This window comes from Xiphophorus couchianus, chromosome 2 (genome assembly GCF_001444195.1).
Source record: "Xiphophorus couchianus chromosome 2, X_couchianus-1.0, whole genome shotgun sequence".
NCBI lineage: Eukaryota > Metazoa > Chordata > Actinopteri > Cyprinodontiformes > Poeciliidae > Xiphophorus > Xiphophorus couchianus.
In genome coordinates, this window is record NC_040229.1 from 17,309,523 (window position 1) to 17,325,801 (window position 16,279).

Here is a 16,279-nt window from a genome sequence, read left to right on the forward strand (position 1 = left end):
TGACAATGGAGACATCTTGAAAGATTTGATGCGTTGAAGATTATAGGGTCAGAGAATTACTGGCCTCACACTGAAAGTAATTGAGATGCTAACTCTGACAAAACACTCTCCTCTCAACATTCATTTGGCTGCTAATCCAATTCTCTCCTCTTCAGCTCCTTATCAACTTTTATCCATCTACTTCTTCCTTCTCTCCTCTTTCCCTTCTCTCCATTCCTGCCTTGTAAACGTTCCCTCCCTCCTCTAGCTCTCAAACCCATTTCCTCCTCTCTCCAGATGGGTGCCAGGGAGTAGCAGCAGCTTGCTGTGGTCAGGGCCAATTATTTACATAATTATGATCTCCCACTTAACCACATGATCCCTTACCTGGGCGTGGGCAATTAAAGCCTTCGTCATTATGCAGATTATGCAAATGTAGTCAGGGGCTGAACAAGGTTGCATGTGAGCAAACGTGGATCTGTGAAGGTGTTTGTGTGTTGAAGGTTACTGACTCTATGTGTGCAACAGCATAAGGGTGGCTGGATTTTGTGTTTTTGTCCAACATACAGTTCTTTGTGTTCTTTGCTGCCAAAGGAGCCAGATTTTAATGATCCTCATCAAGTTTTTCCTTTTAAGCTTCTGCTGATCGTGTACGATATGGAAAGTTTTCAGCAGGGCAAGAATACTGTTTTCCTTGTCGCTTTGTTTTTTGGGGGGGTTTTTTTAGATTCAAGCAAAGCTGACTGGTTATGATTTCATGGCATGTTGAAAAGTCTTTAAGACAGGGGTGTCAAACTCCAGTCCTCAAGGGTTACTGTCCTGCAGTTTTTAGATGTGCCACAGCTACAAAATACTGAAATGAAATGGCTTAATTACCTCCTCCTTGTGTAGATCAGTTCTCCAGAGCCTTGCTAATGACCTAATTATTCTATTTAGGTGTGGTGCAGCAGAGGCACATCTAAAAGTTGCAGGACACCGACCCTTGAGGACTAGAGTTTGACACCTGTACTTTAAGATAAACCTTAACTTATGCCATTAGGTTTCTCTGTGAGTATGGTGTGTTCGAGGGTGAAGTTTTCCTTCATACATCGGGTTTTATAAGTGAGTTTTGTCATGATTTGTGTATTAGGTGGGCCCAAATGGAGACCAGATGACTTAATGGAGAAAGTTTATTATAAAAGAACATACTGCAACCCAGAAATCAGCATGAGGGGAACTGAAAGGCATCTGACAGGAAGCAATGAAGCAACTGGAGCACAGGGAAACCAGCATGAAGAAAGCAGACAATGGAGAACAAGAGAATCTGGCGAAGAGCTGAGAAAGCTAAAGGACTTTAAAGTACTGAGAGGGTTGATGGCATGAGAAGCAGGTGTGACAAAACAAGTCAAAGTGGACGCCCTTAGCAACAATGATAATCCAATAACAAAAACAAGAGAAAAACCAAAAATATGAAGAGCTGAAAATCGGCTGAATTGGATTCAGGTGTGTTGGTTGCAGATCCCTGTGCTATGTGATTATTGTTCTTGAAAATGGCATGTGGCACTGCTTGATCCATAATAGGTTCAAAGTTCACAGGGAGTAGATTATTCTTCCCATCCCAGGACAACTATTTTCACTTCCTGTTTTACTTTCTCTTCTAGCTGATGTTTAATTAAGCGCAGACATTAGCAACTAAAACTTTGAAAACGTCTCAATCATCTATGTGAAAAAAGAAAGTACACCATTTCAAAAAGGTGGTTTATACATACCTGCTGTGTTTCTAGACTTTCTTATGGGCATTGCAGGAGGAGTGTTTTTTTTTTTAATCAAACACAGCATGGTGGAATATGTGGCTTGTATGTTTTTAATGTCACTTTAACACACAAATATGTGCTACCAAAAAAATACGGCATTTGCAAAAGCTGCTTAAAGAAAAAATAAAATGCTGTTTAAACATAAAGAACAAATTAGAAAGAAATACAAAGAAATTTCAAAATTCTAGAAACTTAAGACGGTTTCTTTTTAGTGAGAAACCTACTGAGTAAATGATAAAAGCAAAGGATAAAAAAAAAGATATTTAGCGTTACTGATTTGTGGGATTTAAGTACTAAAACTAGAACTCATCTTTGTTTATTTCAGATTTGGTATCCACACTTAAGTCTGGATTAGTTGTTGCTCTGTGTTTTCAGAAGTAGCAGAAACAGAATAAATCCAAAAAGACCATTTTAAAAAACAAAGTACTGTAAATCTCCCTGCATAGGCAGCAGCTGGTGGGGGTGCGTGTGCGTAGCGACTCGTGCAGGTTCACTGGTACCTGCTAACCTGCTGCAGCCAGGTGGCAGACAGGGCCATGCCCGTGGGTAATCAACAGGGTCTTTAGTGAAGCGGCATCATTGATCGTGCATGTGTGTCTGACGGGGCGTGTGTTTGTGTGTGTGTGTGGGCCAGGACACACTCATGCCTGCTGCTCTGAGGGCTGTGAACCTTACAAAAGGAGGCACGTGTCAGCAAACATCCGTATTGTGAATTGTGCGTATCCTTTCAGAGGCAGTTTTAAACAGACTATTGTTTAAAATACTCCAGTCCACTTTAGATGAGGCTTGTTATGAATAGGACAACATGGCATGCCCATGACAGTTTTTGTATTTATTTAGCTTTTTTGTTGTAAATTGTGATTTGATAGACACAAGGCTTAAGGCAACTGATTAGAGTTGTTTTGCTTATGTCAGTTTTTGTGTTTGTTTTTCCCTATTTTTTATGTTTCAATCCAATTTCTTCAATTGTGTGTGTCTGCAGCTAAGAATTTAAGTAAAAATACTGCATGGATATTAGGAAAATATAACAGTATGAACATCAGGAAGGTTTGTGGACAAAAGACAAGGTAGACTGAAATGGCCAAAATTCGGTATCAAAAATCTTCAGCAATCATTTTAGGCAAAGATTTCTGCGCATCCAGACGATTTTCAGGGCACAGATGGTTGTGCCGGAGAGCTGATTTGACTAATTCAGCAACTATAACTCTGCTGGGATTTTCTTGCATCGTTTAAGGCTTGCTGAAAATGGTCAGAAAAAGAGAAAATATCAAGTGAGCATCACTTGATATTGTAGACAATATGTAGACAAAAGTCTCAGATGGTCTAAATAGAAAAAATAACAGAAAGCCAGCAGTGGCTTGCAACTTTACAGAACATTATCTCTGAATGTTCAGTACATTAAGGCAGACTACAACAGACATCATGTAAATATGGACCATAGTTGACACCATATTGAATGGATACTGTAAAATACAAGACAAATTTGTGATTCCCCGGTTATTCCTCATTTATGGTACAGAAACTTGTTCATCCTCTATAGGTTCTGCTAACAGTGTGTGCAATTTATCTAAGAGGTCGGAGCTAGGACAGTTTGAAGTCTCACCTGAGCTGACCTCTTTCTATTTCCAAGTCAGAAAACCAGAGGAACATGCTTCTTGTTGTTGCGTTAATTACAATTACCATTACAAGACATTCAAACACTAAAGGAACAATTACATTTCACAATTAAATTTTATACAGGACTGTGCATTCCTCTTCTCTAAAAGAATACAAACCATCAGAAGTGCTAATAAATAGTTAATAGCAACTTTCACAAACTACATGTTCGATACTAAGCTCAACTTTTCCAGGCGAAAGTCCAACTTTAAGGAGGTCTTGTTTGTTTCATTTCTGATTAAAAACCATCATAAAAATCACCACTAAGCTGATATTGTTCAATTTTAGTACCTCTTGTTATGTCATTAGCGCAAATATGCAAAACACAAAATTAGCAGTTTTTGAAAACTTTGTAGTTTAAGTCTAGCAGTGAAAATCCCTACTTTATTACCCAGTTGCATTCTCATAATCATTGTACATTGGTTAGTGAATAACAAAATATATGCTCAGCATAAATCTCTGCCAAGAAAAAGATTAACATATTTGCTTAGCAGAGGAAAAATAAAACCTCTACATGTTTTACTTGTATGGAAGTTCAGATGTTTGACTTTTTATTTTTGCTCATTTTTGTGTGTTTTCTAGAGGCAGCTATCCTGTTTGGGACAGTAAAGTCTGCAAATTTTATCTGCTGTTTTCTGCGTTTAACTTCTCGTTCCGCCATCTGCTCATTATTGCACATCAAACTGCTTATTACAGTTTTAGTATTAGTGCTGGTGCCTGCCATGTCTGTGTGTCTCTGTCTGTGAGTGTGTGGAAGAGAGGATGAGAGTTGACAGCAGTTGCAGTGATCACCTCAGGTCAAAACCTGCTGGCATTTATTCACATCTCCGACGCCCAGAGGACACACAGCTCCTGCATGGGTGTGTGTGTGTGTGTGTGTGTGTGTGTGTGTGTGTGTGTGTGAAAGAGAGAGATCTGAAGTTTTTTTGCTTGCTCTAAATGAGTTTAAAGATTGTATAATGATGGTGTGTGTGAGCGTGTGTGTCGGCTTGTGTTGTCAGTGAGTTCTCTGTTAATTAAGAGCTCATTAGTGACACCAGCTCTTTTACCAATTAGCATTAACTTGCCTTCTTGCTTAGTTGTTTGTTTTCCTTGTTGAAAATGTACTAAAGATTCTGTTTTATTAATTTGGCTTTACTAGTACATTTTTGTTGGTTTGATTTTCTCCGTCCCCGTAGGTTAGAAAAGATGCATACTATTTTATTTATGAGTTCCTTTGTACTTTTGTCTCGGTGAGAGATAGTCATCCAGCTGCTGCATGATGTGTGTGGTTTTTATCTCCTCCGCGTTGTCATGGCCTTTTATTCATATCATTAATAACAGCGCCCTTGAGGTGGAGCGCCGTGACCCTGTTTCCATCGCTGGTGAACACAAGCACGCTCACAGTGCCACACAGAAATGCACACAAACACACAATCAGCAGCACAGGAGATCCTAGCGGCAGCCCCCCCTGGAGGCAGCACCCATGTCAGCTTCCCGCACTACTGCACAAAGACAAAACGAATGCAGAGAAGTGCGAAGTCAGCGCATGCAGATGTGAAACGCTTTGATTTGACCCCCAAGGACCAATAATATCATCCCTAAAAGAAACTGATGAAGAAAGTTATACATTTGAATGTTTGTCCTGCTTTAAATATGTCAAACTACTGATTCAGCCTGAAATATTTATGTCAATTATTAATTATATTTTTAGGAAAGGACAAGGTGGTTAAAAGAATACTAACATAGTACCCTGAAATACTTTTAAAGGAGAATTTATTTTTATTATTAGAAGGGATTGTGATTGGGAACATCTGTTTTCTAGTCGTTTGATTGTTAGGTTTAAAAAAGAAATCATTCCCACTCAAACTGCTTCTGAAAATCTATTGTAAAAGTGTTATGTAATAATGTTTTTACACTATAAACAGGTCAGTCTTTTCAAACTAATTTATACATCAAATCTTCAGCAAACTTCGCTGTAACACAGACCAACCCACATGAAATGTTCCCTGCCAACAACCATATAAATAACTCTTTGAATAATTTGAATTGATATGAGTTGCAACAACATTAAATTTTCTGTAGGTCGGGGCATGCCATGGTGGCGTATGGGTTAGTGCAACCCGTATTTGGAGGCCTTGAGTCCTCGACGCGGCCATCGCGGGTTCGACTCCCGGACCTGACGACATTTGCTGCATGTCTTCTCCCTCTCCTTCCCCGTTTCCTGCCAGCCTACTATCATATAAGGGACACTAGAGCCCACAAAAGACCCCCTGGAGGGGTAAAAAAAAAAAAAATTTCTGTAGGTATAAATAAAGCATTTTTAAAACAATAAAAGAATATATTTGTTTCTTTGTGGTTACTTAATGAGCAACAATCAAACAAAATGTTGCCATTTGTAAGCCAAAAATAACAATAATACAAAAAATAACTCAGCAAAAAGTAATTTGCTCTTTCTGGCTTTGTTTACGTATAAGGCAGTGGTAGTACCACAGTACAGCTAGCTGCTGCAGGAAGCTGGAAAGTTCTGGTCAAAACTTACAACTTACATCTAATCGTTGCTTTAAAGGTTTGGGATTGCCAGTGAAAAATCTCTTAAATGACTTTGTGACAATTATTGTAGATTATGTTGATCATGATTAGTGGTTTTTAAATTTGGTGTTGCTGTCAATGCGTTTATACATTACACCCCGTTTTAGTTTTGATCATTGATTCAAAGTTTCCACACAACTGCAGATAAGATCCTGAGGCCAAACAGAGAGTAAATGTGCTGCATCCATCTGACATCCGTCATAAATCACACACCACTGCGTCCTTGTGGTTTGAACACATATCATGGAAATCAATGCTGGGGTCAAGTGGAACACTTTCATGGTGCCCTCAAAAAACACCACAGCAGCCAATAAATATGACAGGCTTATACACACGTCAACAATCTGAATTTCTCTCCCTATTGACTCACAACAATAATGTAAGCATGCATGAGTGAGAGCATGAATTGATCGAAACACAAATGCCGAAGAGGGGATTCTCCATGTGGACAATGGAGCGAGGCTCTGTCCATCGCTATCAAAATGTTGTATTTAAAGTATTATTACTGTTGTTAGGATCTTTACCCAGCCTCCAGTAGAGAAAGACATATAATAATAGGGATTTAATCAAAAATTATTAAACTTCAATTTAAAGAACCAATTATGACCGTATCATAAACTAGAAACAAATAAAAAGGTGTTAATCTGCAAATGTTGTAAAAAATTATTTTTTTTTTATTTTTTTTTTGCAAAGACTGGGTAGAAACTGAGAGTAAGTGTCTGGATGCAAATGTGTGACACAGTTTCAGTTTTGAGGCTGTCTGAAAAGTTAAAAATCATAAAGCTTTATCTTCTACTCAACCAAAGCACCGAAATGTTGTGCTGTGTCAGTCCACCACATAAAAACGCTAATAAAAGCAGTGAAGCTGTGGTTTTATTTTGACAACATGTGAAAAGCTTTGAGGGCAATAAATATTCTTTTAAAAGGCTTGAAGTAATTCCATTCAATTACCACCCCCTGCTGTAAATACATGCTAAATGGTCACATACCGACTCAAAACACTGTCCAACAAATGAATTACTTAATTGCAGCCAGATTTCGGCTTTTTTAAGCTAAAAAAGGCACATGTTGATCATTACATTTTAGTATTTCTTTACTGAAAACACACTGCTTTTGTTCATGAAGCCACCAAAGCACATAACATTTGTGCTATAATGTTGTGTCCTAGTTTTATTTATTAGTATCAGAGATCCGAACGCTGTTTTTCCTGAAATGGCATAAAGTTTGGTTTTAAAGTATTGTGGGAATCCTCTGTCAAGCCTCTGAAAATAAAAAGGAAATTGCTGTAATGTGTGTGGGTGTGTGTGGTTCATCTCTGCAGGGGGTCCTGAGAGCAGAGGATAGCAAAATGCCACCCTCTTCTTTTCTGTGTGATCACGTCATGTTAAGGTCACAATGTGCTCAGGGTAACAATGGCTAAATGTGGCTCACACAACTAGCTTCCTTTATTGTTCCCTTCAATATTTATTCCTCATCCAGTCTCACTCAGCTGTGCTTCTTACACCTTGACTAATCACACCGTAATCACTAAACACACACACGCACACACGCGGTCCCCCTCACCCTCCACATTGTCAAATGATCACTGAGGAGCGAGCGTGTGGCTGACACAGTCTCCACAGCAACGGCAGTTAGGACCAGGAGGGGGGCTGGGACATCTTCAAATGTGTGAGTGATGAGAGCTCACACACACACACACACACACACACACACGCACACACACACAGAGAGAGACTGGCATAAACAGGTGCACATGGCCACACACAAAGGTGCCAGCTTTGACAAGAAACCCATTTACACACTCGCACACAAGTTCATGCACAAGCGCACAACATGAGACCTGGGGAGCTGAAAAAAGGGGGATGAAAGCCAAAGAGGAGGGAGGAAAAGAGGGGAGTGTTGCTCCCTGGTGAGATTTTCTTCTTCTTCTACTTCTTCTTCTTCTTCTCCTTTCGTCCTGTCTCGTTCACATAAGCACAGGCGGCACGCAGAAATATGGAAACAGTGACAAAGCAACACATAATCACCCAGATTCAATCATTTATGAAAGCAGATGTATAATTCAAAAAGCAGCATGAAAGATTCACAAGGCAGAGAGCATTGTTTAATCTGGCCCACGCCCTTTAATTGCCCCCCAACCCTATTAGCCCCCACTTTCCCTTGTCTTCTGGGCTCCTTCCACCACAGACTGGATTTTAATCATTGACCAAAGACAACAAGGAGGTCAGAGATCTGAGTTAGAGTTCAGAAGGAAAACACGTCTGACCTCATGCAGACAGTAATCTATGTGTTACGCACGCACAAATCCTGTTACGCACACACAAATCTTTTTGACACCATTCTCACTCCATACTATTTTCACTCCATAGTAATCTGTATAAACCCAGTTTCCTTTCCTTTCCTTTCCTTTCCTTTCCTTTCCTTTCCTTTCCTTTCCTTTCCTTTCCTTTCCTTTCGTTTCCTCTCCTCTCCTCTCCTCTCTCTGGCTGCTGTATTTTCGCTGACCTCCTCCTCTTCCTGTTCCTGCTGGTCCTCGCTGCAGCTTAATTCCCACATTCAACTCTCAGACATGTTTAAGCACCTTTTTTCAGGTAACCTCACACCTGCTTCCACTCTGTCACCTGCACATCACACAGTTGTTAACAATTCACTCCAGACAAAAAAAAAACAAACTCCGCTGCTGTTTGGCAAAAAGATTTAAAGCAAAAAAAAAAAAAAGACTGTCTAAGTTTAAATTAACGTCACTTTCTTATAAATAAATAAATACTGACATCAGTCAACCTACAAGTTGACTGATGTGAATCATGTGAGAAAGAACAGGATTACTTTCTGTATGTTGGATCATTTCCTAAGTTGCAGCACGAAATCATGAGTTTCTTTCTCTATGTTGAAAGTAGCTGAATATTAATTATGAGTCATACTGAGAAAATGAACGTGAATAAAAGTGAAAGTAACATCCGCTGTTAAGTGTTTGCACTTGTTCTTCCTTTGGTGACGATCAAAATGATGGAACAAAAACGTTTGTTTTAAAGGTTAAAAGTGCCTGAGACATGAATCGCATCCAGAAAAGAGGATTTAATTACAAGTAAAATGAACTGCCAGCAGCAATTCTGGTTAAAATGGTCTTACCTGGAAGGTAGAAGTGTGGCGTCTTTAATCCAAACATGATTCCCAGGTTTCTCCTGCGCCGACTCAGAGAGTTCGGGTCACAGGATCGAGCTTTGGTCGACCGGGTTAAAGAGTGTGGAGCGGGTGAAAGTCATCAGACGGTTTCCTGCTCCCCTGTCTGCTCCCTTCAGGCCCTTCAAGAGGTGTGTGTGTGTGTGTGTGTGTGTTGTTGAGGTGCAGCAGGAGGGAGGTCAGCCCCTCTCTCCCCTCCTCCTCACCTCCTGGAATGAACCCGAGCAGAGAGCGGAGAAGAAAGAGAAGGCGTTCAGATGGAGGGAAGAGAAGAAGGGAAATGAGCTGAGGATGGGTCAGAGTGTGCCATCTTTCTCTGAGGAGACAGCCTGGGAGGGGAGAGGCTCTGAGAGGAGCTGGGAGGGTGACAGGAAGGGTAAAAAAAATAAAATAAAGAGGGAGAGAAAGCAGATAGAAAGAGTCTTCAGACGGCGTCCCTCTCCTCTTTTTTTAAGTCCTGCGCTTTGTAATCCCTTCCTTGTTATTCACTCAGCGGCCTCTTGCTCATTTGCCGTATAATGATCTGTTTTTGTGCTCCTCTGTTCTCTACTCCTGCTTCATCATCTCTCCTTCGCCTCAGTCCCACCACTGACTGCTCAGATCTGCTTGGAGGAGGAGGAGAAAGAGGCAGGAAGAGGGGGAAGAGGAGGAGAATCATAAGACACATGAGTGAGGGAGAGATGAATGACTTTGTGTTAGTGCACATACAACTCCTTGTGTTGGGGTGTGTGTGAGTGTGAGTGTGAGTGTGTGTGTGTGCGATCTGAAAAAGGAGGAAGGATGATGGAGCTGGTGTGAGTAAAAAGAGAGAGAGAGAGAAGGAAGGAGGAAGAGAGGCGAGAGGGTGTTGATGCACTTCTCATTATCAGTAGATTGGACTTGTGCCTGAGTGACAGCTGATTCATCATGGGAGAGAGAAAGAGAGAGAGAGCGAGAGAGAGGAGGGAGGGGGGTAAACCTGCCCTTAAGCATCTGCTTCTTTCTGATCTCCTCTTTTTCTTATCTTCTAGTCCTGAAAATCTACTCAGATTTGTTCCAAAAGTTCACAGTTCTTAAGTTCCGACCCCCAAAACTGGTCAGAAACACACACTCCCTCTCTCTCCCTCTCTCTCTCTCTCTCTCTCAGGGCATTTGATCCTCCACGGTGTTTCTGTGGAGCCCTGCTCACTGGTGGCACCGTGTCAGTGCCGCAGAGGCATTTTGCCTCTTGTGGTTTCCGTCTGTGAGTCCGCGGCAGCCTGAAGGAACCTGGCCCGCTCTATCGCCGTCTCCATCTCCACAGAGGAGCCTTCATTTCTCTCTGTCACTTCCCCTTTCGCACATATGGTGCACACAGCTCTCTCTCTCTCTCTCTCTCTTTCACTCACTCTCTCTCTGCTCCAGCGCACACATTCACAACAGAGGCATCCATCCATCCATCCATTTTCTGTTCACCCTTGTCCCTAATGGGGTCGGGAGGGTTGCTGGTGCCCATCTCCAGCTACGTTCCGGGCGAGAGGCGGGGTACACCCTGGACAGGTCGCCAGTCTGTCGCAGGGCACAACAGAGGCATGAATGTGCAAATTATTTTTCCTCCACTTTGTCTTATCTTTTCCTTGTGAGGTGAGCAGGAACGTGTGCTTGAGATGAGATTGATTGAAGATCGTGAAAGGAGCTATCAATAACGCTGTTTATCTCTGGAGGATCAATGAGGAGAGCCAGCTGCAGGACGCCATGTACAGAAGCTGCACACTTGTAACCTTTAACATACACAAAGTATTGAGTCATCCCTCACTTCTATTTTGTTTTGAAAGTACCTGATTTTTTTTTTCTGAACTTCAAAAATGGTTTTGATCTTAAACTTCCAAAGGGTTTTGAAAGTTTTTTAATCTTTAGCTGCTTTTTCATGGCTTTTCAGCTGAGTTCTTGATCACTTATTGTTTGTTAAGCCAATTAACTTTGACCCATGAATATTTGAAGCATTTAGGAACAACTTGGATACCACATAGACGTTTGTGTTTTTCTAGATTATTTGAATAAATTATATTGTTGTTGTTTTTTTTCAAATCTGCTAAATTAAAAGTAAAATACATAATCTGCAATAGAAAATACAAATGCTGATGATGAACATATTAGAACAGCCTTGTATTTATTCCTACTAATTGCTTATCCTTTTAGTATTTTTGAGTTGAATTGAACTGAATTACACTCATGAACATTACACCTGGTGCATGTGCATCATTACTGAGTGTTGTAAAGAATGTTTGTTCTGTCTAAACCTCAAACATTTAGTTTGATGAGCTCCTAACTTCAAACGCAAGAGGGAAGGCCATACTGAGATCCAAAGTCTGAGGCCTGGAGAAAGACGACAGTAGCAGCTCGTGAAACTAGAAATGGATCTGACATGATCTCAAATGAACTTAAAATCAGTTGACGGCCAGAAATTAGATTGCAAAATACTAAAATGTGGTCATAAAAAGCTGAAAATGCCACCATAACACCTACAGCATCTTGCTAATGTTGATGTGCAAGTTGTGACCTTTACGAACAGAAAGATTCTGCGCAAGTTTAATTTCCATCCCTCAAGGAGGAACATTTTGGTCTCTAAGAATAAAAAAACATCACAGCACGACCGAAGTTTTATGTGAGAACAAAGACAAGTGAAACCAGGAATTCTGGAATAATATTCTTTAGACAGATTTAATTGTTTGATAATTCAGTGATTCTTGAGAAGAGGGACAAAGCAGGTCCCAGGATAAAGCACAACATTTGAATAAAATATACACAAAATAATTTTTTTTCAAATATCTGACTAAACTAACCTGGGCCATGTGAGCACAACAATGTATGTTTTCCTGGTGTTTGCTGAATATTTTATATTTTAAAAATTTAATTTTCAAAAAAATTTTGCAACTGGGAGCCTGCACCTTAGCATCTTTACATTTCCAAAACATTATTTGTCATATTTGTATACATAAGCTTGAAGAATAATTTAAAAACATTTTTGGGAAAATTTAAACTCATTTTGTCCCACTTCTCAAGAATCACTGAATTACCAGATAAGCCAAGTACAACCATCCTGGAAAAAGCTCACACCAGCTAAACTGTGTCATTGTTTGGGGCTGGTTTGCTGCAGCAGGTTCAGAGAAATCGCCATGTTGTCTACTCTGGATCAAACCGTGCTTGAGGAAAGTGAAACATAACATCGACCCAAAACATACCAGAAAATCCACCAAGAACTGGCGGAGAATTAAGTCCTGGACTGAGTCAAACCCCCGATCTTTATGCTTTGAGATGCTGTACAGGGATTATAAGAGAGCAGATGCAAGAAATCCTTCGAACATCTGAAATGAAGAGTGGGAAAACTTTCCTCAGACTGATGGTAAATGTCCTGTACTTGTACAGCTCTTTGTCAAGTCCAGAGCACCCCCGAGCGTTTCACACTACATTCAGACATTCACCCCTTCACACACATTCACACACTGATGTCTAAAACCGGTAGAGGGCTACAAGAAGCGTCTCGCTGAAGTTATTACAACCAGAGAGGTGACACAAGTTATTAGAAGGTAAGTTTTCATCAAATATAAAATACATTTTTGTTGGTATATTTTCCTTAATGAGTACATTTTATTCTCTGAGTGAAATGACAATAAGTATATTTCATTTCCAATAAGTATATTTTGTTTCCAAAGTATATTTTGTTTCCAAGGACAATAGCTCCTAAGCCCAAGACATAGCAGTGACAAGATGTCCACTTTTCTAATTGTTTTAATGTAATAATCTATCACTCATCAGGGTACAGTGACTGGACAAAAGTCATAAAAATGTCAAAATAAAATGTTCAGCTCTTCGCCAAGACCCCATTAAATGATTTCCTGGAAATCTGTCTGCTTGGAAAAAACGCAAAATGGGATTAGAGGTAGACGGAAACTTTTGCACGGTACAGTTTACACGCAAACGTGCCAAAGGAAGTTCAGTGGACAGCCAAAGCAGGGCTCTGAGTCAGACTGATGAACAGTTGTGAAACATCTGCCGACCACAAACTGACAGCAAGACCAGACTGGAGCAGAGAGATAAAGAATACTTAAGAAACAGCGGAGCGTGCCGGAAGTGATGGGAGAAAGAGAGTTTGGGTCTTCTTAGAGTTTTAGACTATTTTTAGTCTCTTCTGATCAGATATGGCCAGAGGTAGAGAATCCAAAAATTATACTCAAGTAAAAGTATGTTTTTACTCAGGTGAAAGAAAAAAGTAAGAAATTACTCGAGAGTAAAAAAGTATTTTTGCAAAAAAGCTACTCAGGTACTGAGTAACTGAGTAACATTAATCATTTAATATTAAAAAATTACAACATCAGACGGACCAGAATGTAAAGTTATGTGGAAATGATATTTTAAAGATCGAAATGAAAATAATTCATATAAATAACATAATTTATGCCTCACTAATCTTACCAAACATGGAGCACCAACGTCTAGTTTTATCAGAACAAGAGTTCAGAGGAACCCAACTAGTTTATAAATTATGGACGACCTATTCTCATTCTTATTAAACATGGGAAACCAATATGTAGTTTTATACTTTTTTTTTCTTTAGTTAGGTCTAGTTTTATCAGAACAATAATCCAGAGAAACCCCTACTAGTTTATAAATTCAGTTTATTCTTACTGAGCATGGGAACAAATATGTGGTTAGTTTTTTTTCTTTCCTTTGGTTTGTTGTTTTGTTTCCTGTAATCCATGTAAAGCACTTTGAACTGACTTGTTGCTGAAAATATGCAATATAAATAAAATTACCTTACCTCACCTTACCTTAATTGCAAATGAACAGAAACAGGCATAATAAACTATTTTCCAAACCAATTTCTTTCAACTTAAAACTTAAAAAACTTTAACAAAAACAGCAGGTGGGCGTCAGTGTCTGGTGATTTTTTTTTTTTTTGGTTAAGCTTGTTCTCTTCACATTGGGGAGAGTTTTAGTAATTTTCATCAAGTTAGAGTAGCAATACTTTAGGAAAAGCAAGAAGTAAAATGTAGTAAAAATACTCCTAAATGTAAATATTTTCCAAAAAGTTACTCAAGTAAATGTAACAGTTACTGAAGCAATATCTTCCCAATATGGAAAGATATTGGTATTGGTATTTTTCTTCCCATTACGTTACCCATCCTAACATACACAAAACTACAGTCACTCGTGTAAACACTCGTGACCTCTGGGTCGAGACAGTCGTGACCTTTTGCTCCCCGAGTGTCACGCTCTGCCGTTCGGAGCACGGCTGGAGAGGTCAAGAGAAAAAGGAGGAGGGGGACGGGGGCCAATAATAACACAGTGCGACCTGTGATGATTACAGACAAAAGCCAATAACGAGTGCCAACCTTTGACCTCACTGCCGTGGAAACGTGAGGGAATGCCTGTCACTGAGGGAGCAGTATAACTCAATCAATCACCAAACCAAGCAGGAGGAAACAGGAGGGGAGGAAGGATAAACAAAAAAGGATGTGAAGAGGAAGAAGGAGACAGCTGAGAGATGTGGAGTAGCCTCACCAGTCCTTCTCATTGGGACTCTTGTTTTCCCTTCACACACACACAGAAAGAGAAGAAGCAACACCCCCCATCTTCGTCTTTTTCTCTATCATTTGCCTGTCAGACGCCGGCGGTAGCAGAATAGGAGCTGACACCTCGGTCCCAGCAGCAACCAGGGGCTGCCATCAGTACTTAAACATTTTCTCTCTCTGCTCCCTCCCTCTGTTCTCCCCTGTGTCCATGCAGCACACTAACCGTTGACAAGGAGCACAGAGAAGATGACAAATAAACGCAAGAAATGATGAAAAAAACCCAGAAAAACCCCTCTCCTCTCATCCTGGCATCATTGCCATCCTCCTGCTTTCTCCCCCTCCCCATCGGAGCCCCAGTGAGGTTGCTGACCCTGAGTGAGTGAGCCTCATTACCCAGTCGCTCTGACTCTGCTCGCACAGCGTGTGAAGGAGGAGCCGACTGGAGGGACTCTTATATATTTGTCATTCCTGAAGTCACTCGAGCTGTTTGAGAGGAGGCATTTAAAGACGCGAGCGAAAAGATTAAAAGAGCGACTCGAGGATTGGAGGAGTGGAGGGTAAAGTGGTGGATGGGGGAGCGAAGAGGCTGTTTTTCACATCGGATCAAAGATAATTGTCAGTGGAAGTCATTATGCACATATTGCACATCTTCTTTTAAACAATCCTCCTCATCACTTCTGTCCTCCTAATCAGCTGTTGTGTGTCTTCCACGCCATCAAGAATATAATTGGACACTGATGGGGTCGTTGTGGCCTCCAGACTGTGAAAAACAAGTTCAAATGCAGCAGGAAGAGCTGCAGGGACATAAAGCTGAATTTATGACACCGTTAGTTTATAAAGAATTATCACCATCACAGAGCTTCCTCCTCGGCTCAGCCACAAATCTTCCCTATTAAGCCCAAAGGAAAAACATCAAAAATACGAACATCCATCCCAATCTAGATGCCGTGTTCAGTTTGAATCCAAAAAGTGGAAGTCCAAAAATTCAAGTCTGAAAATTCAGCTGCAGCCAGGGCCGGATGTACGAGGATGTGGGCCCAAGGGGCGGGAAAACGTTTTGGTGCCTTATTCACTACAGAAAATATGCTAAATATGTAAATTACAGTACATTCATATGTAATTCTGGCCAAAAGCTTCATGCAGTTCCCAAGAAATTCTAATAAAACTTCATTATATTTAAATACTTGAATACTGTTTAAATATATAAATATCCAAAAAATTTTATTAATCTAACCATATAACAGGAAGTGAGTTATATATATATATATATATATATATATATATATATATCAAACAATGCATGCAAAACCCACAATAGTTAAAAAACATAAGAAATAAAAATAAAATTGAGGCCCAGGCTGCAGCTCTTTTGAAAGCAGTGATATTTAATCTCATCACAGTTTGTCATGTTACCATAAACTCATAAACTCGTCTGGGACAGTTGTGTCTCCACTGGACTCTCAGGTTCCTGTCCTGATGAGGGACCCTGGAGGCTCCTGTATATGAACTATCTGAAGGCTGAGGTTGGATCTCCTCTTCAAGCTCCTGCCCTCCCAAAGTTGGTCAAGG

At 40.3% G+C, this 16,279-nt stretch overlaps 1 protein-coding gene across 2 annotated transcripts in view; it reads right to left on the reverse strand.

Annotated features, from left to right (window-relative positions):
- LOC114133220 (genetic suppressor element 1-like) overlaps positions 1–9,768 on the reverse strand; it is a 44,538-nt gene extending 34,770 nt beyond the window's left edge. For both annotated transcript variants that reach the window (XM_027998954.1, XM_027998945.1), the window contains exon 1: positions 9,129–9,768. In XM_027998954.1, coding sequence (XP_027854755.1) covers positions 9,129–9,165 — 37 coding nt within the window. In that variant the 5' untranslated portion in view covers positions 9,166–9,768. The remainder of the gene's footprint in view (positions 1–9,128) is intronic.
- Positions 9,769–16,279: the final 6,511 nt, after the last annotated feature.